The 24,136-nt window shown below is 43.9% G+C and overlaps 1 protein-coding gene across 3 annotated transcripts in view; it reads left to right on the top strand.

Moving 5' to 3' along the window:
• MAP3K10 (mitogen-activated protein kinase kinase kinase 10) overlaps positions 1–24,136 on the top strand; it is a 145,376-nt gene that overhangs the window by 58,817 nt on the left and 62,423 nt on the right. For all 3 annotated transcript variants that reach the window (XM_082263621.1, XM_082263620.1, XM_082263622.1), the window contains 2 exons: positions 8,427–8,607; positions 16,481–16,629. In XM_082263621.1, coding sequence (XP_082119747.1) covers positions 8,427–8,607; positions 16,481–16,629 — 330 coding nt within the window. The remainder of the gene's footprint in view (positions 1–8,426; positions 8,608–16,480; positions 16,630–24,136) is intronic.

Genomic DNA, 24,136 nt, shown 5'->3' with positions numbered 1-24,136 from the left:
GTCGGTACCCGTGATGTCACTATTCACCTTTGTATCAGCGTAATGAGCTGAATACACGTGTGTTTTACACATATTTATGTGAGTGTTATTATTCCTTGATCCATTATTTAATACATTTGTAGCAGAGAGCACTATGGTTTCTCCATTTCTATTTTTTGGTATATCATATAATTATTCGAGATCTAAGAAGTGGAGTAGAGTTATCCAGGGATGCCATTAGAGGAGTGTTCCAGGATCATCATAGGTGGAGTTCACTGAGGCTTTGTGTGACTCTGTGGTGGGGTCATCTCTTGGAGGTGAGTATGCCCTTTTTTCGGAGGTGGTGGGCACCAAACACATTGAATCTCTTTTAAGGACTGTCACGTTGTTTGTTTCACTACGGTGGAATTTTAATATTTAGGACTGTTAAACTGTTTGTTAAATTGTTTATATTTGAGGCGCTGTTTAGTTAGAAAACTGTTAAATTATACAGTGAAATAGGGAAAAAATACACACATATAGTGATGAATAAATAAAATTAGATGATAATTAAAATGTCCATATCAAACAAATTAATTCAATCCCCAACAGTGATAAGTGTTCAATATCTTCCTTAAATAAAAGTGCTTGTATACAGTGCTCCTCCACCCGTGTACAAACAGGCCACTCACCAGAAGGCTAAGGGCCTCCAAGACCCAGCTCACTTAAATTGGAACCTTTCACTCTTGGGATCATCTTGAAAGCCTCCGATGCTGATAATCAGACCTATGGTATTGCCCCCCCTGGGCTATGATAAGGAAGTTGTATGCTTGTTTCTCTATCGCTCATTGACAGACGTAGTCTTCTTGATTCTCAAGAGCTGGGTTATGTTGTCTCCGCAGGAGTAGGACTAGGCAGAAAGACAAAACGTTCTGGCTCCACCTTAGGGGCAGTCCCTGAGGGTATATCCTCCCTCTCTCTGCTACAGGGAATCAGTTTTTTTCTGTCTAGTCAGGAGTAAGGACCTAAGTTCCTTGCTGGGATCTTTTGGTCCTGGCAAGACTTTTTTCTTTAGAAAAAGACATTTTTTAGGTAGTTTTTCTCCAGTGTTTTTTTTCCTGTGAGATCTTCAAGCAAAAACGCCGGACTGGGCGACACTTGTGGTCACCCCAGCCGGCCTACGAGCGCGCGCAGACCATTGCATTGCGCTTGGTCGGCCGCGACACATTCAAGTAAGTATGCGGGGCCGGGCGACGGGCTGGATGTTGAGATCCAGTGGTCACTCCGGTTTCTGCCTACGAGTGCGTGCAGACCAGAGCTCCGCGCTGGGTCGGCCGCGACGGAGTCCCAGTGGAGGGACTGACCTTGCGAGTTAAAAGTCTCGCTTGGACGCCAGGAACCAGAGAGTCGAGGCGTCCGGAGTGGTCCACAACCCCCCACCCCGGTGGAGAGGGTATTGTGAAGAGAGGGTGCCTGTCGGTTTGGTATGGTGAGTAAACGTCCCCTTTTTTCTTTCCTCGTTATGAGGCAGTATGAATTATGGGCCCCTCCATACATGGTCAGTATATATCTGATACTAAAAAGTCCCCCTTGTAAATACAGTATGTGTTTGTGGGAAGTGGACTTGGTTTGAGAGCTAACACTCTACCCAGCAGACTGTAACATTACAGCAGACATAGGAGGTATAATCCTACCTTATTTGTAGTGTATCTCCTGTAGATCCATATATCGCCACTTAGCAGAGATGCAGGTGGATGTGCTGGGAAAACGATTTCGGCGGTCCGCCGCCATTTTGCCGTAGACCAAGTGCATGTATGTCCTCAGGTCACGCCGGCCGCCATGTTTTTGGAGTCTTATGTCTCTTCTATGGGGGCGGCCATGTTTCATGAGCCCAGCTACCTCGTGGAGAGCTGGGAACGCCGGAAGGCGTACACAGGGGGCGGAGCCACGTCCTTCTACCCGGGAAAAAGCAACAGCTCCTTCCAGTCTGTAAAAGACAGACGCTGACTGCAGTTGGTTGGAAACTTCACTGCATCGGTTGGTGAGCCTTGGGGGTCCCTCTCTCTCTCTCTGTGGGGATCGAGAAGCAGGTACTCTGAGGGGCGCTATTGCGCTAGGGGGAGACACACAAAAAAAAAAAAGTTTTTTTGTTTTTGCTGGCAAAGGTGTCCTGAATTAACATGGACCCTGCCACTCATGTATCTCCTCCGGATCCCCTCGAGGGGTCTGCAGGATCCTCCAGCACCCCACTGACGATTGAATCATTGTCAGCTATTATGGAAACTTTTGTGTCCCGGGTGGAAGTGGCTTGTCAGGGACAGGGCGCAAGAAAGCGACCCCCGCCTAACCCCTTATTATCTGAAACCTCGGATTCAGACTCTGAGCCTATTTCTGCAGTTGCAGGTACTTCATCTGGGATTGGTGTCTCGGGTACTGTCTCTTCAGACAGCGAGGAGGATGTTTCGGCATCAGCCATAGCCAGAGAGGAAGCGTTGGTAAACGCACTCATTGTATCTGTTCAAGAAACCTTAAGATTACAGGGTATTCCATCGGAAATAGCTGAAACTGAAATCCCTTTTGGGACTAAAAAACGCATCAAAGTGGCGAAGGTTTTTCCATTGCCCAAATGTTTTGGCAATCCAATCGAAGAAGAATGGCGTCTGCCAAAACGCACTTTTACTATTTCTAAACGCATTAACAGGCGTTATCCGTTTGAGGAAACCCTCATTAAGAAATGGACAGAGCCACCTGTGGTGGATTCACCAATTGCTAGATTGAATAAAGCCACGGTTATTCCTCTAGAAGACGCTCCGTCTTTTAAAGATCCAGTGGATCGCAAGATAGAAGCTATGTCTCGCACCATGTTTTCCTTGATTGGATCAGCTTTCAGACCTATAATAGCTATTGGTCTGGTTTCGCAGGCTGTAACTGAATGGACCAAGTGGTTACGCCGGGACTTAGAAGAGGTCCCTCAGGCGGTATCAGATTTGTTGGAACAAATGATACAGGGGTTACAGTTTGTGTGTGATGCGGCGTTAGACGCCACTCCATTATTGGCGCGAGCATCAGTCTCAGCAGTGGTTCTCAGGCGTACACTGTGGCTAAAAGGTTGGTTAGCCGACCAAGGTTCCAAAAAAGCATTGGCTAATATCCCCTTTTTAGGAGAGCGTCTATTTGGAGCCAACTTAGATGAGATCATTAAGGATCTCACGGGTGGAAAGAGCACCTTTGTACCGCAAAATTTTAAAGGTAAAGGAACTCGTCAAAGACGAGGGCCTTCCTTTTCTGCTCACAAGAGGTTTTTTCGTCCCGCGGGTGAAAAAATTAAGTCCTCCAAAGCTCCTTCAGGAGGCGTCAGGGGTCGTTGGTCGGGCAAGCAAAAGCCCGCCCCCTCCAGATCTGAAGATAAACCGTCCAAAGCCTGAAGGTGCGCCCCCACCCATAACTGGGGTGGGGGGACGTCTTCGCCGGTTCCCGGATCCATGGCTTTCCAGAATCCCGGACAAGTGGGTTTGCGAAGTCATAAGGTCAGGGTACAAGATCGAGTTTCGATCTCTCCCACCGGCGCGATTCTTCCCTTCCAATATTCGACTATCCCCGGATCGTTTAGAAGATCTGCGGAGAGCAGTCACAGATTTACTACAACAAGGAGTGGTAGTCCACGTTCCTTGGACAGAACGGTTTCAAGGGTTTTATTCAAACCTATTTACAATACCCAGGAAAGAGGGCAAAGTGCGTCCAATTCTGGACTTAAGGTCACTCAATTCTTTTGTCAACATAAGAAGATTCAGAATGGAGTCCATTCGCACAGTAGCAGCCTTCCTGCATCCAGGGGATGTCCTAGCGTCCATAGACATCAAGGACGCATATCTTCACATTCCCATTTTCGCAGGACATCAGCGGTTTCTACGCTTTTCCGTAGAAGAGAACCACTATCAGTTTGTGGCGTTACCTTTCGGTCTCGCCACGGCTCCGCGGGTCTTCACGAAGGTGTTGGTCCCAATGTTGGCACTTCTGCGCCAAAGAGGCATATCGATTCTTGGTTACCTAGACGATCTTCTGCTTCATGCAGAGTCTCCTCAGACCTTGCTACAAAACATAGAAATGACTATGATTTCTTTACAGGAATTCGGGTGGCTGGTGAACCAGCAAAAGTCATTTCTGGTTCCCACCCAGAGGCTCGAATATCTGGGTCTAATTCTAGACACAGTCAGGACAAGAGTTTTCCTTCCGGTAGGGAAACTCCGAAAGATTCAATCAGCAGTCCAGTTGTTACTGTCCAACAGCTGGTCTTCCCTTCGGACTTGCATGAGGGTTCTGGGGTTGATGGTGGCTTCCTTCGAAGCAGTCCCATTTGCCCAGTCCCATACCCGAATTCTTCAGCAAGAGATTCTTCTCAGATGGAATCGGAATCCGGAATCCCTGGACAATCAGATCCGATTGAGCAAACAGACCAGAGAGTCTCTGGTCTGGTGGCTTCGGTCTCCGATGCTCAGCCAGGGAAAGTCATTTCTGCCAATATATTGGACGATAGTGACCACGGATGCCAGTCTATCCGGATGGGGAGGAATTCTCGGTCAGTTATCTGTCCAGGGACTTTGGTCCCCGGAAGAATCCAGGTTACCGATAAATGTATTGGAACTGAGAGCGATCAGACTTTGTCTGATTCACTGGACCGAGCAGATCCAGAGCAGCCCGGTTCGGATCCAGTCGGACAATGCCACGGCCGTGGCTTATGTCAATCACCAGGGGGGCACCAAGAGTGTCCGAGCGGCCAAAGAAGTGGCTTGCATTCTTCGCTGGGTGGAACGATTTGTTCCAGCGATCTCTGCAGTGTTCATTCCGGGGGTGGAGAATTGGCAGGCAGATTATCTCAGCCGTCAGACTCTGGATCAGGGGGAATGGTCCCTCCATCCAGCGTTTTCCACCAGTTGTGCCTACGGTGGGGCACCCCGGATGTGGATCTGTTGGCATCACGATTCAACAGGAAAGTTCAGAGATTCGTGGCTCGCTCCCGCGATCCTCTAGCAGAGACCGCAGACGCACTGATCGCCCCGTGGGGGCAATACCAGCTAATGTATGCCTTCCCTCCTCTCGCGTTACTGCCAAGACTTCTTCGCAGGATAGAGGAGGAAGGAATTCCAGTAATTCTGGTAGTTCCGGACTGGCCTCGTCGAGCTTGGTACGCCGACGTGGTCAGACTGGTGGCGGACGTCCCGTGGAGACTTCCTCTCAGGGAGGACCTACTGTCTCAGGGACCGATCTTCCATCCTGCTTTACGATCGCTGGCTTTAACGGCCTGGCTATTGAGACCCAGGTGCTGAAGGACAAAGGTTTGTCAGCTTCAGTTATTCCTACTCTAGTTGAAGCAAGGAAAGCGACTTCCAGAAAGATTTATCATCGTACATGGAAGTCCTACATTGCATGGTGTGAACCTCTGGGGTTCCGTCCACGGTCTTATTCGATTAGTCGAATATTAGCTTTTCTGCAACAAGGGGTTGAGCAGAAACTGGCCTTGAGTACTATCAAGGGTCAGGTCTCAGCATTAGCTATCTTCTTTCAGAAGCCTTTGGCTACTCATTCCTTGGTGCGGAATTTCATCCAGGGGGTGCGACATCTGGCTCCGCCAGTGCGCGCGCCGTTACCACCCTGGGATCTTAATTTAGTGTTGTCGGTTCTTCAGAAACCTCCCTTTGAAGATATTAGGGAGATTCCTCTACCTACGTTGTCCCAGAAGGTGGCCTTCTTGGTGGCTATTACTTCTGCACGCAGGGTGTCAGAACTGGCCGCATTATCTTGTCGTTCACCATATCTGGTGGTTCATAGAGATAAGGTGGTTCTTCGTCCGAATCCATCCTTCCTACCAAAAGTGGTTTCAGAATTTCATCTGAATGAAGAAATTGTGTTACCTTCTCTGTGTCCTAAGCCCAGTCATCCTCGGGAGTTTGCTTTACACTCCTTGGATGTGGTCCGGGCGATCAGGGTATACTTGAAAACGACAGACTCGTTTCGCAAGACGGATTCACTTTTTGTGATCCCGGATGGACCCAAAAAGGGGTTGCCTGCATCTGCCGCGACCATTTCCAGATGGATCAGACAGACGGTAGTACAGGCTTATTCTATTAAGGGTCGGGAGCCCCCGTTCCCTGTTAAGGCGCACTCCACTCGGGCGCTTGGGCCTTTCGCCATCAGGCGTCAGTGGTCCAGGTGTGCAAGGCGGCTACCTGGTCGTCGGTGCATACCTTTACAAAACATTATAAAGTTGATGTAATGGCATCATCTGATGCCGTGTTTGGCCGCAAGGTTTTGCAGGCCGCCATTTGAGGAGACCAGTGGTCTGCCTCGAGGGTTTTTTTCCGTTGGAAATTTTTCTTTTGAGTCTCATTCTTTGTTTATAATGAGCCTTTAAAACTTCTAGTTTGGCACCGGTTGGGCCTTCTATATTGGATTTGATTTTTGTCAATCCCACCCCTCATTTGTGGCACTGCTTCTGGATGTCCCAGCTCTTGAGAATCAAGAAGACTACGTCTGTCAATGAGCGATAGAGAAAAATGGATTTTTGTAAGATCTTACCGTAAAATCCTTTTCTCTTAAGCTCATTGACAGACGTAGTACCCGCCCCTCTATCATTGAGTTGGGTTGGGTTAAATTCTCTGTTACTGCTTTAGAACAGAACTGATTCCCTGTAGCAGAGAGAGGGAGGATATACCCTCAGGGACTGCCCCTAAGGTGGAGCCAGAACGTTTTGGCTTTCTGCCTAGTCCTACTCCTGCGGAGACAACATAACCCAGCTCTTGAGAATCAAGAAGACTACGTCTGTCAATGAGCTTAAGAGAAAAGGATTTTACGGTAAGATCTTACAAAAATCCATTTTTTTCCAGCAGAAATTTAGTGATGCCAGGAATTCCACAAAAATATAAAATAGACGAACAACCGTACATCATCGTCTTTATTGTGTGAAAATAAAAAATATAAATAGATGTTGCACTTACATATGTCGGTGCCTAACAGCAGCACTGCTTGATACAGCTCAAGTTTAGCTTGGAACGCCGCTCAATGCCGGCGTGCGTTCCAACTGAATTCCACTGGGTTGGATGTGACGTAACCAGAAGTGCCGCTGTAACTAGTTACAGCGGCACCTCCGGTTACGTCCTATCTTACCCGGTGGAACACAGTTGGAACGCACGCCGGCACTAAGCGGCGTTCCAAGCTAAACTTGAGCTGTATCAAGCAGTGCCGCTGTTAGGCACCGACATATGTAAGTGCAACATCTATTTATATTTTTTAATTTCACACAATAAAGACGATATTGCGCAATTATTCGTCTATTTTATATTTTTGGGGAATTTCTGGCATCTCTCAATTCCTGCTGGAAAAACGAGCATACAACTTCCTTATCATAGCCCAGGGGGGCAATACCATAGGTCTGGTTTTCACCATCGGAGGCTTTCAAGGTGATCCCAAGAGTGAAAGGCTCCAATTTAAGTGAGCTGGGTTTTGGAGGCCCTTAGCCTTCTGGTGAGTGGCCTGTTTGTACATGGGTGGAAGAGCACTATATACAAGCAATTTTATAGGAAGATATTGAACACTTATCACTGTTGGTGAATCAAAGAATTTGTTTGATATGGACATCTTAATTATCATCTAATTTTATTTATTCATCACTGTATGTGTGTATTTTTTCTCAATTTCACTGTATTATTTCAGTTTTCTAACTAAACAGCGCCTCAAATATAAACACTTTCACATTATTTTGGTACTTACCAAAATTGACGGCTGCTGACCCCAAGATACTAAACAAATTCACGATCAGGTGGTGCCATATTCTGTATATTTTTTTTGTTATACTATTTGTACTACACTAGCTATTCTAGCTATGGGACTATGTTTATTTCTTATTTTTATTTAAATTTGTGATTGCGCTGCACTTCTATTTTATATTTTTGTTTTGGAAGTTTAATGGACACACTTTTAGCAGCAGTTCTTACCTTGGTTATTTAGGTAATGACAGTAATGTTAATAATTTGGACACATATTTGAGTGGTTGTTTGTGCTGATTATATTTCACAAATCATTGCATTTGTGGTCAGAGAGTAGAATGCCCCTTAAAGATAACTCAAGTGATCATTGGTGTCAGTGTTTACTCATCTGAGAGGCAGAAATTGCTCATTTGATCAAAGAATCCCTAGCAACCTATGGAGGAACCCATGGGTTCTAGCTTCAAAATAATCCTGGTTAAGAAAGGCTGATCTAAGGTAAGTATTTATTTATTTATTTATTTATTTATTTATTTTATTAGTGCCCTTTTTTGTTTCCTCCCTCTGTGCACTCCGTTCTGTTCTTCTATCATCCTGTTCCTTGTCAAAACATTTGCATGATGCTTAGCTCAGAACAATGCTCTTGGTGTCATCAGGACAAGAAATTAAAGTTAATCTTTTAAATGCTCTTATTTTCTCTCCCTATTGCAGTCCTAATACTTGAGAAGATCGAGAACAATGACTTATTTAATAAAACCTTGAAGATCACAGACTTTGGTCTGGCCAGGGAATGGCAGAAGACCACGAAGATGAGTGCTGCAGGTACCTACGCTTGGATGGCCCCAGAAGTGATTCGTCTCTCTCTCTTTTCCAAGAGTAGCGATGTGTGGAGGTAATGGGGCTTAACATTGTTATCAATATACTCTGAACTTAATTAAAGTTTACCATAATGTCTCTGTTAACTGTATGCTTTGTTCTTGCCATTTCTCATGTCTCAATATTAAAGCATCAGAGACCACAGTAAAGATGTAGCCCATTGTATGAGGTGCAGAAAACCCATAGTAATTAATCCACATTCTTTTTTCAATTAGTCTTCTGGAAACTGACAGGTTATCGGTTGTTATGGGTTAATCCACTGAACCCATTGCTCTTGGCAGTGCTTTACTGAATAAGAATCTATTGTACCCCAACAGTATTAAGACCCGGTTCACACTACTCCGACTTGGGACGCGACTTGTGCGACCTCAAGTCGCCCCAAGTCTCTTGTCATTACAAATTCAATGTAAATGAATGAGAGCCGTCTTAATATGCACTACTGAAGTCATTCTGACTTCAGAAAAGGTTCCTGTACTACTTCAAGGCGACCTCTATCCGACTTGTGCACATAGACTTCAGTGGGAGTCGCCTCTAAGTCGGATCCTTATCTATTTTCAAGCGACTGTGATCAGACTTTCCAGGAAGAAGAAAAAGATTACCCAGGCATTCCCCACAGACAAAGTCGCCTATCATTTAAGTCTCTTCAAAGTCACGCTAAAAAGTCGCTCCTTCATGGGGTGACTTTCTGGTCGCGGTAGTGTGAACCGGCTCTAGATGCCTAACTCCAACATAAACTATTTAAACAATTTTGGGCAGGGAGGGGTAGCAATTGAACCATTTTCAGGTCTCCGCTAAGGTCTGTGACACCATTGGATTGATTTGTCTTCACCCCCTGCGACAAAACATTTTTTTCCATAAAAAAGGGTACCAACCTCTGTCAGGTTATTTCTGTCCCAGTGACTACTGCTCTATTCATTTCTTCTCTTCTTTTAAAGACTCTTTCTAAATATTCCCACCACACATATTCCTATGCAAGGCATGAAGTAAGATGGTGCTTAACCAAGTGCCAGCAGGTTGACTACAGCCGTGGCCAAATGTTTTGGGAATGACACAAATATAAATTTTAACAAAGTCTGCTGCCTCAGTTTTTATGAAGGCAATTTGCATATACTCCAGAATGTTATGAAGAGTGATCAGAATAATTGAAATTAATTACAAAGTCCTTCTTTGCCATTAAAATTAACTTAATGTCCACTGTATTTGTTAAGAAGGCTTCAGGGTGCCCAAGAAAGTCCAGCAAGTACCAGGTCAGTCTCCTACAGTTGATACAGCTGCCGGATCGGGGCACCACCGATTTGCTAAAAGATGGCAGCAGGCAGGTGTGAGTGCATCTGCATGCACAGTGAGGGGATAGACTTTTGGAGGATGGCCTGGTGGCAAGAAGGGCAGCAAAAAAGCCAATTCTCTCCTGGAAAAAACATCAAGGACAGAGTGATATTCTGCAAAAGGTACAGGGATTGGTGTGCTGGGGCCTGGGGTAAAGTCATTTTCTCTGATTAATCCCCTTTCCGATTGTTTGGAACATCTGGAAAAAAATCTTGTGCATAGAAGAAAAGGCACTACCATCAATCCTGTGTCATGACAACAGTAAAGCATCCTGAGACCATTCATGTGTGGGGATGCTTTTCAGCCAAGGGAGTCACTCAAAAATTTGCCTAAGAACACAGCCATTAATAAAGAATGGTACAAAAACATCCTCCGAGAGCAACTTCTCCCAACCATCCAAGAACAGTTTGGTGAGGAACAATGCCTTTTCCAGCATGATGGAGCACCTTGCCAGAAGTGATAACTAAGTTGCTTTGGGAACAAAACATTGAAATTTTGAGTCCATGGCCAGGAAACTCCCCAATCCTTAAGTGGCAGGTGAACAAAAAAAGCCCCGCACAAGTTCTGACAAACTCCGAGCATTGATTATGCAAGAATGGGCTGCCATCAGTCAGGATGTGGCCCAGAAGTTGATTGACACCAAGCCAGGGCTATTTTCAGAGGTCTGGAAAAAGAAGGGTCAACGCTGCAAATATTGACTCTTTGCATACACTTAATGCAATTGTCAATAAAAGCCTTTTACACTTTATATATACATTCACACTAAGTGCCGGTTCACACTGGGGCGACCTGTGAGGCGACCTGGTCGCCTCACAGGTCGCCGCAGGTCGCCTCCCATAGGGAAGCTGCGGACCCGTTCTAATAGGAGCGACACAAGTCGCTCCGACCTAGAAAAAGGGTCCGGAGCTTCTTTGGGGCGACCAGGAGGCGACCGCCATAGACTTCAATGTTATGAAGTCCATGGCGGCTGCTCCGAGGTCGCGGCGCGCTGCTCGCACTGCGATCTCGGAGGTCGCCCCTGCAAGTAGCGTCGCGGTAATGTGAACCGGCACTTAAAATGCTTGCAATTATACTTCAGTATACCATAGTAACATCTGACAAAAAGATCTAAAAACACAAGCAGCAGACTTTGTGAAAATTAATATTTGTGTCATTCTCAAAGCTTTTGGCCATGACTGTAGTATCAGCAAGGACCTAAATGTATGTCGCTAGCACATCATGGATCCTTCATAGTCCAATTTTTATTTAAAGTGATCATATTACAATAAGTGCAGATACAATGTTTTAAGGTCATGTAGGACCTCAAGCTTTGAAATATTACTCCTTCATTTAGTTTGATGTGATTGCTTTAAAGGATTACTGAACTTTGTAAGCTGTGCCGCCCCCCTTAAAAAAAAAAGCAGGCACAGGACAAATGACTGGTCACCAGTATTGCCTGTGGTCTCCCGGCATCTAACCTTTCCCCATAACTGGCTTGTCATGCCTTGTTCTGTACTGAGTCTCTATGTGGAATCAGCCATGTTGGTAGAGGCAGGGCTTTGATCCATGTCAGAGTCTCCAGCAAGAACAGTGAGCAGCACAGTAGTGACCTCCCCAAATCTCACTTCAAATCTCCTGAGACCAATAGTTAGAGGCAGCAGTGCCTAGGCATACTCACATACCAAGAAATGTATTGCTGTTTTAGGCACTGTTAAAGTGGTTATAAAACCTAAACATTTTTTACCCTAATTCATTCCTTGCATTAACCACTTTACCTCTGGAAGGTTTACCCCCCTTCATGACAGGCCATTTTTTGCGATACAGCACTGCGTTACTTTAACTGGCAATTGGGCAATCATGCAACATTGTACCTAAGCAAAATTTAGGTCCTTTTTTACCCACAAATAGAACTTTCTTTTGGTGGTATTTGATCACCTCTGCGGATTTTATTTCTTGCGCGATAAACACAACAAGATCAACAATTTTGGAAAAAAAAAACAATATTTTTTTACTTTCTGGTATAAGACATATCCAAAAAATTTAAAAAATCTAATTTCTTCATCAGTTTAGGTCAATATGTATTCTGCTACATATTTTTGGTAAATAAAAATCCCAGTAAGCGTATATCTATCGGTTTGCGCAAAAGTTATAGCGTCTACAAACTATGGGATCTTTTTATTTATTTTTATTTTTTACTAGTAGAAGCGGCAGTCAGTGACCTATAGCGGGACTGCGATTTTGTGGTGGACATTCAGGACCCTAACTGACACTTCTGACACTTTTTGGGGACCAGTGACACTAATACAGTGATCAGTGCTAAAAAATATGCACGATCACTGTACTAATGACACTGACTGCGAAGGTGTTAACATCCGGGGCGATCAAAGGGTTCAATGAGTGCCTGACCTGTGCTTTACTACTGTTCGGGAGTTGCTTGTACTAGGGAAAGTCATGGATCAGTGCCCCTGCTTAGCAGAGACACAGGATCCATGTCTTCTGTAGTGACAGAACGGCGATCTGCCTTGTTTACATAGGAAGACAGCTGTTCTGCCTGTGTGCCGAAGCATCGGCCGGTGCTGGCGGACATAGAGTCCGCCGTACCTGCCAGACCGCTCCCGCTGTGTCTAATCACAGAGGGTGTGGGCCACCGGTGGCATGCTCCCCAGATTTGGAAGTGCAAGATCAGACTATGTACGGTGCAGGGAATCCCCTTTGCCACCGTATATATACAGTATACAGTCGGCAAGCAGTTAAGGTGAAAAAATTCTTTAGACATTAGTATCCCCCCTCCCCCCCCCCATTATTCTTACCCGAGCCCTCATTCGATCGAGCACTGTGCACGTCTGCAGCTCTTCTCTCCCCTCTCTTCTTAGTCTTGGTGGCTTTGTTGAGGCAGCGGAAGCCAACGGCTGCTACTCCTGTCAATCAAAGCCAATGACAATGGTTTGGGGGGGCAGGGCCGAGTCCCGTTGTCTGTATCAATTTTTTTTTTTTTCCAAATATTTTATTTTAGAAAAGGAACAACAGCTGAGAGACAATCTGTAAAACATTATGCACACGTATCCAAAGCAGGATCAACATAATATAGAAACTTTAAACCATAACATCACATTGAACAAAAAAGACGGACCTGGCCTAGGCCAAGAATCCAGCCCTAGAGTCGGGTAAAGTGCGAACACCTCTGCCCAAAGTCACGGATAACCAGGCCCCATGTAAACAGGTAGAGGAGCTGGAACGTATAGGAGGGAAAGATTTTTCCCGACCGTTGCTCCCAAATTTTTTCACAGAAAGAGAAAAGGGAATTGAAAGCAGAGCCCTAGACAGGGCGACAAACAAGAACAACAAGAAGGGATGACGGAAAGGATGGGACAGGAGGGGGGGGGGGGAAAGAACCAGATGGGGCAGATCCCGGCATGGACAGACCCACGGGCACACCCGGTGTAGTAATCAGCCACACATCAGAGACTTGCCCTTATCGGATAATACAAAGACATTCCAGTAACCCCAAATCCTATCGTATCGTTCCTTGCGATGCTGCCTCGTGAGGGTGAGGTTCTCCATTCTGTTAATGTCTTCCATCCTGCGCATACAGTCCCCAATAGACGGTACTCTAGTTGTCTTCCAGAGCACTGGGATGCAAGCCCTCGCAGCGCTCAAAACGTGAGGGACAATTGACTTTTTACATCGTGAGACAGGTACTGAGGAAACCTGGAGCAAAAAGAACTCCGGGGTATCCGGGATTTCCTGGTCCGATAATTCCCCCAAAAGGGCCCGGACGTCACGCCAGAAGGGTCGTATCCGAGGACAGGACCAGAAGACATGGAGTATCGTACATACGTCACCCTGACACCTCCAGCATCGGTCCGTCGTACCGGGGAAGAACTTGCTTAAAAGAGAAGGAACCCTATACCATCGGGTGAGGATTTTGTAGTTCAACTCCTGCAATTTCGCGCAGGTTGGAGTCTTCAAGGCCAGGGTGTATATTTTCATCCGCTGCGCCGGTGTGAGATGCAGCTGAAGGTCTCTTTCCCACTTACCCAACCCGGGCAGGACATAGTCCTCCCCCGGAGTAATCAGTAAACTGTAGGACTTGGACAGTGTGCCCGGCAGGTTTCCAGCTCCCACGCAATAATCCTCAAATGGGGTAAGGTCTCTGGAAAAAGACGAAGGGTCCGGCAAAGAGTGAAGGTAGTGGTGTATCTGAGCAGCGTGCCAGAACCCCAACATATAGGGGCCACTAGCCGACATCAATTCCTCTATCGTCGGCCATCGAGACCCCCTGAGGAAGTGGGTGTCTGTATCAATTTTTATGGGGTCACTTGGCAGGGGGAGGAGCCAGGAGCGCTGGCGGGCGAATTGAGAAGAGGAGGTTCAGGGCCGCTCTGTGCAATTCCAAGGCACACAACTAGTAAGCACCAGTAAGCATGAACCTGTTTGTTTTTTAGAAAACACGTTAACATTTCTAGATGTTCCCTCTAACGTAAAAAAAAATCTTTACTTTGTGAGTTTTGTTTGATTTTAAATAAATGCTTGGACTTTTTATTATGGATCCATGGTGTACAGGCGATGTATACTCTTTTCTCTTGCGTTATCACAGACTGTCTCAAAGACAAGAAATTAGATGAAATCCTCCCAAAAGGACCTTGGTCAGCAGTAAAAACTTGGTAGGAGTATTTACTCTTCCAAAGTCAATCGTAAACCAAAAAAAAAAAGTTTTGGCTGGAACTGGACTTCAGCAATATTTCTACAGTAGAAGACCAGACACACATTCTCCGTACTATCACAGAAATGAGTAAATGATCATGAGAATGCTGCGTCTCTGGTAGGACGTTTTTGTAAATGAGTTGCCAGTTAGTTTGTCCTTGGCCCTAAACAACTTGACTGAATGTACCAAGGAGATACTTCTCCGAGGTTCATTCATCTGTGGAAGAGTGCAGGATAGCTGAGATCCAACGCTGTGTCATATAAAGCACATAAAGCATACTTTGCCTACAGTTTAACAACCTATACAGTAAATCGAAATTAAAACAAATTATCACTGATCTTTAATTTTTCTGGGAATGGTAGTGTATATATTCATGGATCAGCAAGGTAGGTAGATATTACAGCATTCCCCTTATCTACAAGTCACCGGTCATACAGGCTGCGCCAGTAACTCCTTCTTATGCCCTAAAGCAGAACCATCAGCCATTTTAAACCAAATACAAGTCCTGCATATCAGCAGGCACTACAAGGATATATATATTTTTTCGGTGTGCCCCTTTGACCTTGTTTCACTTTTTTACCAAGGACTTGATCTCTCTACCTTGGAATACAACCTTGACCCTGGAGTTAAGTTGGCAGTGGGTGGACAAGGTGTATTTATGAAGTTGCGAAAGCTGAGCATGGAGTAACCAAGTACACCCAGGGTCAGATTAGCACACATAATAGGCTTTTCTGTATGGTCAAGGTAAAAACACCTGTCGTTGGGCAGAAGCTCCCTTTTTAAAATGTAACAATGGCTAAATAGTTTGCTTTGAGGTCATGGAAAGAAGTATCCAACAATCCCTTCTTAATGCTGTGTAGAGGTTTATTGAATATCAGATATACAAAGCAGTCAAAGTTTGTCCTTCACTTGGATGTTTTTCAAGCTTTCACATAAAACCTTGTATCAGTCAAAAATTGCATTTACCTTGAAAAATAGCATTGCTTTTTTGAAACAGAATACATTAACATTTTCACAATTCCAACCCAAGAATAGGTTTTTTTCTCCTTTTGGAGGAGTAAGTGGAGTAATTTTGTTGTTCATCAAGATTTTTTGGTTTATATGCTATATGGCTTTACGTTTATGGACCAATGCACCTAGCTAAAGATATCTGGACATCCCTTCAAATTATTGAGTTCAGGTGCTACTGATAATGCTAGAGCATACAAAGAAATTCATTTTAGACAGTTGTGCTCTTCTAACCTTATTGTAACAAATTGGGGAAGGCTATTTTCTGTTCCAGTATGACTGTGCCCATGTGCACAAAGTCTGCTTCGTAAAGACATGGTTTGATGAATTTGGTGTGGACAAACTGGAGCTGCCTTCATAGAGCGCTGAACGTAACCCTATCAAAAACATTTGGGGAGATGAATTGGAATGTAGATGGCGAGGCAAGTCTTTTCAACTAACACCAGTATCTGACATCACAAATGCTCTTTTGGCTAAATAAGCACAAATTCCCACAGACCCAAAATCTTGTGGAAAGCCCTCTCAGAAAAATGATTTATATTATAGCTGAAAGAGAGGCTGTGGCTTTGAATAATTTTGGAATGGGATGTGCACCAAGCTCAGGTGTTATGGTCAGGTATCTATGAAAGTTTAACCATATGGTATAGCAAGGATGCAGGACAAAATATGGAGCCAACTAGTCATGTTGCACGCAAGTTTAACCATATGATATAGCAGGGATGCAGGACAGAAAATGGAGCCAACTATTCATGTTGCACATTAGTCCTCATCATTGCAAACAATGTCAAATATAGCTTCTCTGGAGACTGTGAAATTTGCTGTCTGTCGTGTGACAGGTCAGAATACTTAGTATTTTCTTTTTGATTTTCAGTTTTGGCGTTCTCCTCTGGGAACTGCTGACCGGGGAAGTTCCATATCGGGAAATTGATGCTCTAGCTGTTGCCTATGGGGTTGCAATGAACAAACTGACACTACCAATTCCATCAACTTGTCCGGACCCATTTGTTCAAATCCTGGAAGGTAATCAGATTTTATCACCTTTGATTATATCACAAACATTTACAAGAGAACTGTAGGCAAATATAAACAACTTCCATTTAATCCAGTCATGTTCATTGAAACATTCTGTTTGCTTATTTCGTTCAGGACTTTTTTATTTTTAGTCAGATAAAAGTGAAATATAGCATGTTAATTTTTAGAATTCTTTTTTTCATTTTAGTAAGCAGGAGGTTTCACATGTTGTTTAGTTCCTCCATGCCAACTGTTGTAAAAAGCTCAATAGCTCAAGCTGAAACTAGTTAGAGGTTAATGAGTCAGAGCAGTGTCTCATCCCATGTTTCTGTTCACTTGCTTAGGGTAAGCTTTTCGTTTTGTCAACCTAAGCCTGTTTCTGCGCTAACCCATATTGCCCTGAGACTCTTTTGTCATAAGCTAAATATATGTTTGGAACTGAATTTCAGTTTACTAGCTGAATCGATCAAACAGGACCTACAAAGGTGGGACAGAGGAGTATTTATCTGGTTCAACTACAAAATCATCATGAAAATGAATATGTTACCAGGTTTATTATATTTTCAGGCCCTTCCAATAAAAACTTCCAACAGGATTTCCAAAAGACTTGAGAACTAGGTTTCTAATAATTGTCTGGGTGGGAAATCTGCACAAATCGATCTATCTTGACTCTACCAAAGAGAAGTAGGGTAAAGGGCTTCACTGATCTGACCAAATATCACGAGGCAACTCACCTGAATAGACTGTTTGATAGATGCACTCAAGCCTATTACAAACTATAGGTCAGTTTTGATCAGGCTCTGATCAAACCTCCACTAGCTGGACTTCCGTGGCTTCCCAACCAACCAGATACCACATCAATTAATGAACATCCATACATAGCAGCTACTTTCCAAACACTTCACACTGAGGTTCGGACTCGGTCCCTATCACCATCACCTAGCCCTGTGTTACCTGCCCTAGGATCAGGAGAACTTGGGCATAGCTGATCAGATCTTCAATTTAATACTCTCCTACAGAAGGTGCTCTTTCATCCAATCCATTTATCTTTGTACAACTGCCCACTAACTTGCATTCATATCTCATTTGGATTCTTTATGTAGAGTCAGTTGACTATCTATCTCTGTGACCTCCTGGAGGCTTATAAGACTTTTTGTGTCCCCACTTTCTTAGAGCAACTTGCTCTCGACAGGACTTCCATAAGACACCCCTTGTTACTTTTTGATTTCTTCTTGACTGACAAGACTGAAAGGTGACCTGCGGACTAATTTCTCCCAAGCTCAAAAAGGACTGTATGGTCTTTGCGCATAAATCCTCCATAGCTTGTAAATATGAAGAGGGTAGTTAAAAAAACTCCTAGCCAGATGGTATAGGACCCCTAAGGTCCTCCATTGGATGTTCCCTCCGGTATCTAAATGCATCCCAGCAATGTGGAAACAAAACTCGCTTCCCTCTGTAACACAATGGCTAGCAAGGATCACAGAGATCCAACAGATGTAAAACCTCACAATGGTCCTGAAAGATCAAGATGAGAAAAATTGGCAAATTTGGACACCATGGTTTGTCTATAAAGATCAAATATCTTTAACATCTTCGTAGGGGTTCACTGTGGGCCCTCTACTCCTATCTAAATCGTAGGACTAGTCTTGTATGCAGAAAGAGGATGGGCTATCTAGACAACCCATCCTTTTCCCCTCCTCCACCCCCTCCCTATATTATCTCAATGCCCATAAACACCAACTCCTCCCTGTTTCTTTTTCCTTCACTTTTTCTGTATTTCAACATTTTTCTTAATCATTTTCCTTTTACCTTTACCCCTATGTGTTATATGACTTCTAAAGAATAAATAAACTTTAGAGAAATGACAGTCGTAAACTCTCTACAGTAAATTGTCCTTAGTCCGCGTTAAACCCACACAAGCATTGTACTTTACATATCTGTTATCTAATGTCATTGCCATTTTTCTGGACTGTCTTTTTCTCTTAAATAAAAAATATATAAATATAAATTTGAAAACCAAAAATGATATTTTATAATATTATCATTATGATATATGCATACACATGCCCCCTAGACATTTTGAGTAATGGAAGCAGCTCTATTAGACTGTGATGGAGTATTTGTACATGGGGGTGGTCACCTACATCAGGGTTGGACCGCTGATATATACTGTATGTCTGGTTTGGGAAGTGTCAGCATTCCCCTCTCAGCCCTATGTGATAAAGTCTGAGAATTATAACAATGGATGGGGATTAGTTTGTGAATGATCTACAATACATGGAAGTGAATATGTTTTCTTGGTCCTCCAGGTGGCATTGGATGGATACAGCCTGAAATAGATTCTACATTCTAACAAGTTATACTGCTCAATTTTTGCTAGCACTGCTACTAAAAAATAATAAATAAAATGGACCCCCCCCCCCCCCCAGACCAAATGCTCTTTTAGTCTAGAGGGGTATAAATAAGACTAGAAGTTCCTGCCATCCATACAACTGGTCCCTTGCAGCGTCCTCTCTAAGTCGCTCTCAGCTGGTGTTAACAACTCACCTCCTTCACATACAATGTAGGGTTAATAGCCCTGCACTGTAGGTAATGACACCAAAGGCACTTTTCCACTGCAAGTACCAGCTCGGCTCTACTCGGCCCTGCTTGGCCCAGTTTGCTTTTCCACTGCTGGTACCGCATGGTACGTTGTTGGAACAGTTCGGTACGGTATGGTACGGTATGGTTTGCTTTTCCACTAAAGTAGTACTAAAGTTAAGTGAGTGGGATAACAACGATTCTCTGACCAATCAGTGGCTAGTAGTGACTGCATGCAAAGGATTGTGGTATATGGTACCGGGTATGGTACGTCTTGGAACCACAATCGAGGTGGTACTGTTTTTGAGAGCCGTACCGTTCGGTTCCATGCAGTGGAAAAGCGCCGCCGTACCGTACCGTACCAAACCGTTCCTACACCGTACCATGCGGTACCAGCAGTGGAAAAGCACAAAAGCGAGCCGAACTGTTCGGTTCCATGCAGTGGAAAAGCGCCAAAAGAGACTGCCCAGGGACCGGAGCTTCAGGCAAAACTGAAAAGCGCTAGAGCCTGCTGAGCCTAGGGATTGGATAAGAAATACAGCTTTCTCTTGCGTCCTCTGACAGTCGCCGCCCATCCATATTAGCCTTCACTAATGGGTAATGGCGTCCTCTGCAGGAGTAAGCTAGGCAGTTAGAAATGTTAATAAAAAACTCTTCTATACTTAGAAACACCTCTAGGGTGCCGTCCCCAGCCATTATCCTGATCCAGTTACCACTGGTCCTTAGTTTTATGCTGCCTAGCGTAGGAGTAGGCTAGCTCTCCTGGCCAGGACCTAGCGTCTCGGTTTTTCTTTGGTTTTTTTTCTAAAAATATGTATTTTTCTTCTAAAATAGGTTTTTATTTCTCTCACTATCACTAGTTAGTCAGGGACTATTTCCTTGGATGTGGTCCGGGCGGTCAGGGTTTACCTGTCTGCCACGGAATCTGTTCGGCAGTCTGATTCCATGTTTGTTCTTCCTGAAGGGCTCGGCCGCGTCCGCGGCAACCTTTTCTAGGTGGATCAGACAGACGATTGTTTGGGCCTATTCCGTTGAGGGTCAGGTTCCTCCTTTTTTCCTGTAAAGGCCTTTTCTTCTATAGCCGTCAGCGCCTCTTGGGTTTTTCGCCATCAGACTTCTGTGGCTCAGGAGTGCAAAGCGGCGACCTGTTCGTCTGTGCATTCTTTCATAAAATTCTACAGAATTGATGTATTGGCATCCTCTGATGCTTCCTTTGGCCGCAAAGTTTTGAGTACGGCGGTTGTTTGCAGAGACATATTTTTTTCTGTCTCTTCCTTGGGGTGTTTTTTCATTACCTTTTCAGTTGGTTGCGTCTTCCCACCCCTCACACCTGCACTGCTTTGGGACATCCCAATAGTGAAGGCTAATATGGATGGGCGGCGACTGTCGGAGGACGCAAGAGAAAATATAATTTTTGTAAGAATTTACTGTAAAATTATTTTCTCTGAGTCCTCTGACAGTCGCCGCCCCTCTGTTTTTTTGGATCTGGGGGTTATTGCCTTCCGGTACTGCTTGCTACAAACTGAGGACCAGTGGTACCTGGATCAGGATAATGGCTGGGGACAGCCCCCTAGAGGTATTATCTAAGTATAGAAAAGTATTTTATTAACATTTCTAACTGCCTAGCTTACTCCTGCAGAGGGCGCCATTACCCAATAGTGAAGCCTAATATGGATGGGCAGCGACTGTCAGAGGACTCAGAAAAAATAATTTTACGGTAAGTTCTTAAAAAAATTCTATTTTTCCATGTATCCTTCGACTAAATGCACATTTAACCCCTACTGTGCTGGAGGCCCCACTGCAAGAGTATATTTTGTCTGGAGTTCAACCTTAGGTTCTTCTTATTAGCACATAGGTTTACTTTAGGGCAAAGAACAAACTGAAGAAACCCACAGCAGCTAATTGGAAATCACCTCTTAATTTGATTTGGTAAAACATTTATTTTGTTGCTGTGGGTCGATTTAGGATTATCAAATTGGGATTTACAATTTTACAACAGAACAATTTTCTTTTGAACATTGATGGCACTGCCCGATTCTGCCACATCTTATCAGCTAATGATAGCAGTTCTACAGTCAAAGCAAGGAATCTACGTTAGAAGAGAAGACATAGGATACTCACCTATGGCTGCTATCTATGTGTCCTACCTTTGCTCCGTTCTTGTGCTGTAGTCTCCATCAGCATATTCAGTATTCAACACTGCTAGAAGTGTCAGATGCCTGTACCTCAGCCATACAGTGTGATAGGGGTTGGAGGAAGGGACCACAGAATGCAATGGGGGAAACGGCATCTAACATGCCCAGAAGTGTGTTTTATGGCACTTTTCCACTGCAAGTACTGGCTCTGCTCCACTCGGCCCTGCTTGGCTCTGTTTGGTTTTCCACTGCATGATACCGCATGGTACGGTGTTGGAACAGTTCGGTACGGTTTGCTTTTCCACTTAAGTAAAGTGGGTGGGATAACAATGATTCTCTGACCATTCAGTGGCTAGTAGTGACAAACAGTCAAGGCTGCATGCAAAGGATTGTGGGATATGGTACCGGTATGGCCCTCTTGGAACCACAACTGAGGTGGTACTGTTTAAGCAAGCCGTACCGTTCAGTTCCATGTAGTGGAAAAGCGCCGCCGTACCATACTGAACCGTTCCAACACCGTACCATGTGGTACCATGCCGTGGAAAAGCACAAAAGCGAGCCGAACCATTCGGTTCCATGCAGTGGAAAAGCGCCAATATACTGCAGAGTCTTTGGCAAGCTTAACTGTTCTAAGGAGTAAAGAACAGTAGCACAAGCAGCAGGACCGGTAAGTATTCAATAGGTGCACCTTTTAAATTTTTTTAATTTTAGAGACAGAGTCACTTTAAAGAGACTATGGGGTAGATTTACTAAAGATGGTGCACTCAGAATCTGGTGCAGCTTTGTATGGTAGCCCACAGCTTCTAAGCTCAGGTTGTTCAATTAAGCTTTGGCAATAAACCTGGAAGCTGATAGGTTTCTATGCAGAAGTGAGCCTGAATTTGCACCCTCCAGCTTTAGTAAATAAACCTGTATGTCTGGTCTTTAAAGTTTTTTAAAACCATTAGCTCGCTGCATTATGTGTAATAGGTGTATTTTCCTCTATCTGGTGGCCACAGAAAGTCTTTTTGGCATTTGGCTCTTCTGAGAGTGTTGGGTGCTTTTGTCCATCAGCAGGGGTGTTGGGGGGATTGAATTGTAGAGGGTAAACAGAATTCCAACACTCTCAGATACTTTGAATGCCAAAGACACTGATGGAGGCTATACGACTGGATTGAAAGGGAAGTAGGGCACACAAGCCACAAACTAAAGGCCCGTACACACGATAAGAAAATCTTAAGGGAAATTTCGTCTGACGACCGATCTGCCGATTTTCGGATTGTTAGTATGGTGCTTTCGACAGCCGACTCCTAATTTTCGGCTGACAAAATCCTGATGTGCAGGCTATAAAATTTTTGTTGTCCGTAATACAACGTCCGATTTTCGTCTCATTAGTACAGATTTCGACGGAAAAAAATCTTAAGAGCAAGACTAGGCATGCTCAGAGACGAAAGAACACATACAAAGCAATCCAACACATGACATCACTTCTGAAGTAGAATTCTGTCGTACGGGAAAATTCGTATGAAAATAACCTCTTCACTTTCCACATCAGACTAGCATGCCACAAAAAACGGACGACAGATCTTTCGATAATCTGATCGCGTGTACGGGGCTTAACTCTTCTTTTATAGATGACCGTCTGTTCAGGGTAACATGTTTTTAATTTATGCTGTATATGGTATGCCTTTAGGAAAAGAAATAACTGCAGCGCTAAACCATAAATTGACAAGGTGAAAATCTCATAAATAGGTATGATATGAATCATCCAATTTAAACATATGAAATGTGATTATATATAAAAATTCAAAAAACTTAGAAAATATATATAAGTGAAAAGGGGGACCAAACCTAAGCGGAGGAAAATCGCGTTTTCTGGAACGTGAGTCCCTGTTACTCTCCTTGGAGAAGCTGTGTGAATTCCTACCCTTGATATCCGGAGATCCAGCCACGTTGGGGGACATCTATATGTTTCAGCCTGTATGACCCATTTACTTTACTGTAATTTAGGTTAATACGTTCCGGTGAGCACATTTATATCACGTTGGTCTGGGGATTTTCTTGGTTCACTATCACCTCATGATTTTTGTGGATGACATGTTTTCACTTTGGACTATGTTTCACATGCATTAATGTGCTAATCACTGGACTTACATTTTTTTCACTTATATATATTTTCTAACTTTTTAGAATTTTTTATTTATGATCACATTTCATATGTTTAAATTGGATGATTCATATCATACCTATTTATTTATGAGATTTTCCCCTTGTCAATTTATGGCTTAGCGCTGCACGTTATTTATTTTCCTATATTTATACAAGGAGTGTGGTGTCAGCAGCTTGTTCCATTTTACTTAATTTAATCATCACTTGGTTAGCGCAGTTGGATATTTTTATCGCTACACGAATATGGTATGCCTTTGTTGTAGAATTTCATCGGCAATTTGATTCAGTTACTGTAGTTTGCAATACAGTAAGCCCCCCTCCATTGCGGGGGTTACGTTCCGGACCCAGCCGCGAAAAGTGAAATTCCGCAAAATAGAAAAACCCCTATTAAAATGCATTGTAGGCATGTTTATTTTACTGTCACTGTACGTGTAAAAGCATTTTAAGGTCTTTAAACACACTTTTAAAACAATAGAAACTCATTTAAACACATAAAAGATACTAAGAGACAGAGCAAGAGCTATGGAAAACACAAAAATATTTCATTTTTAATGATTTATATAGTAAAATAACATTACAAAAAAAAACGCGAATTACCGGGACCGCAAAAACTGAACCGCGATGGAGCGGGGGATTACTGTATACTGTACCTG

This window comes from Pelophylax lessonae (genome assembly GCF_965119305.1).
Source record: "Pelophylax lessonae genome assembly, chromosome: 7".
Lineage (NCBI taxonomy): Eukaryota > Metazoa > Chordata > Amphibia > Anura > Ranidae > Pelophylax > Pelophylax lessonae.
Note: the sequence above shows the minus strand (reverse complement) of the source record. Positions and strands in the feature narration are given on the sequence as shown.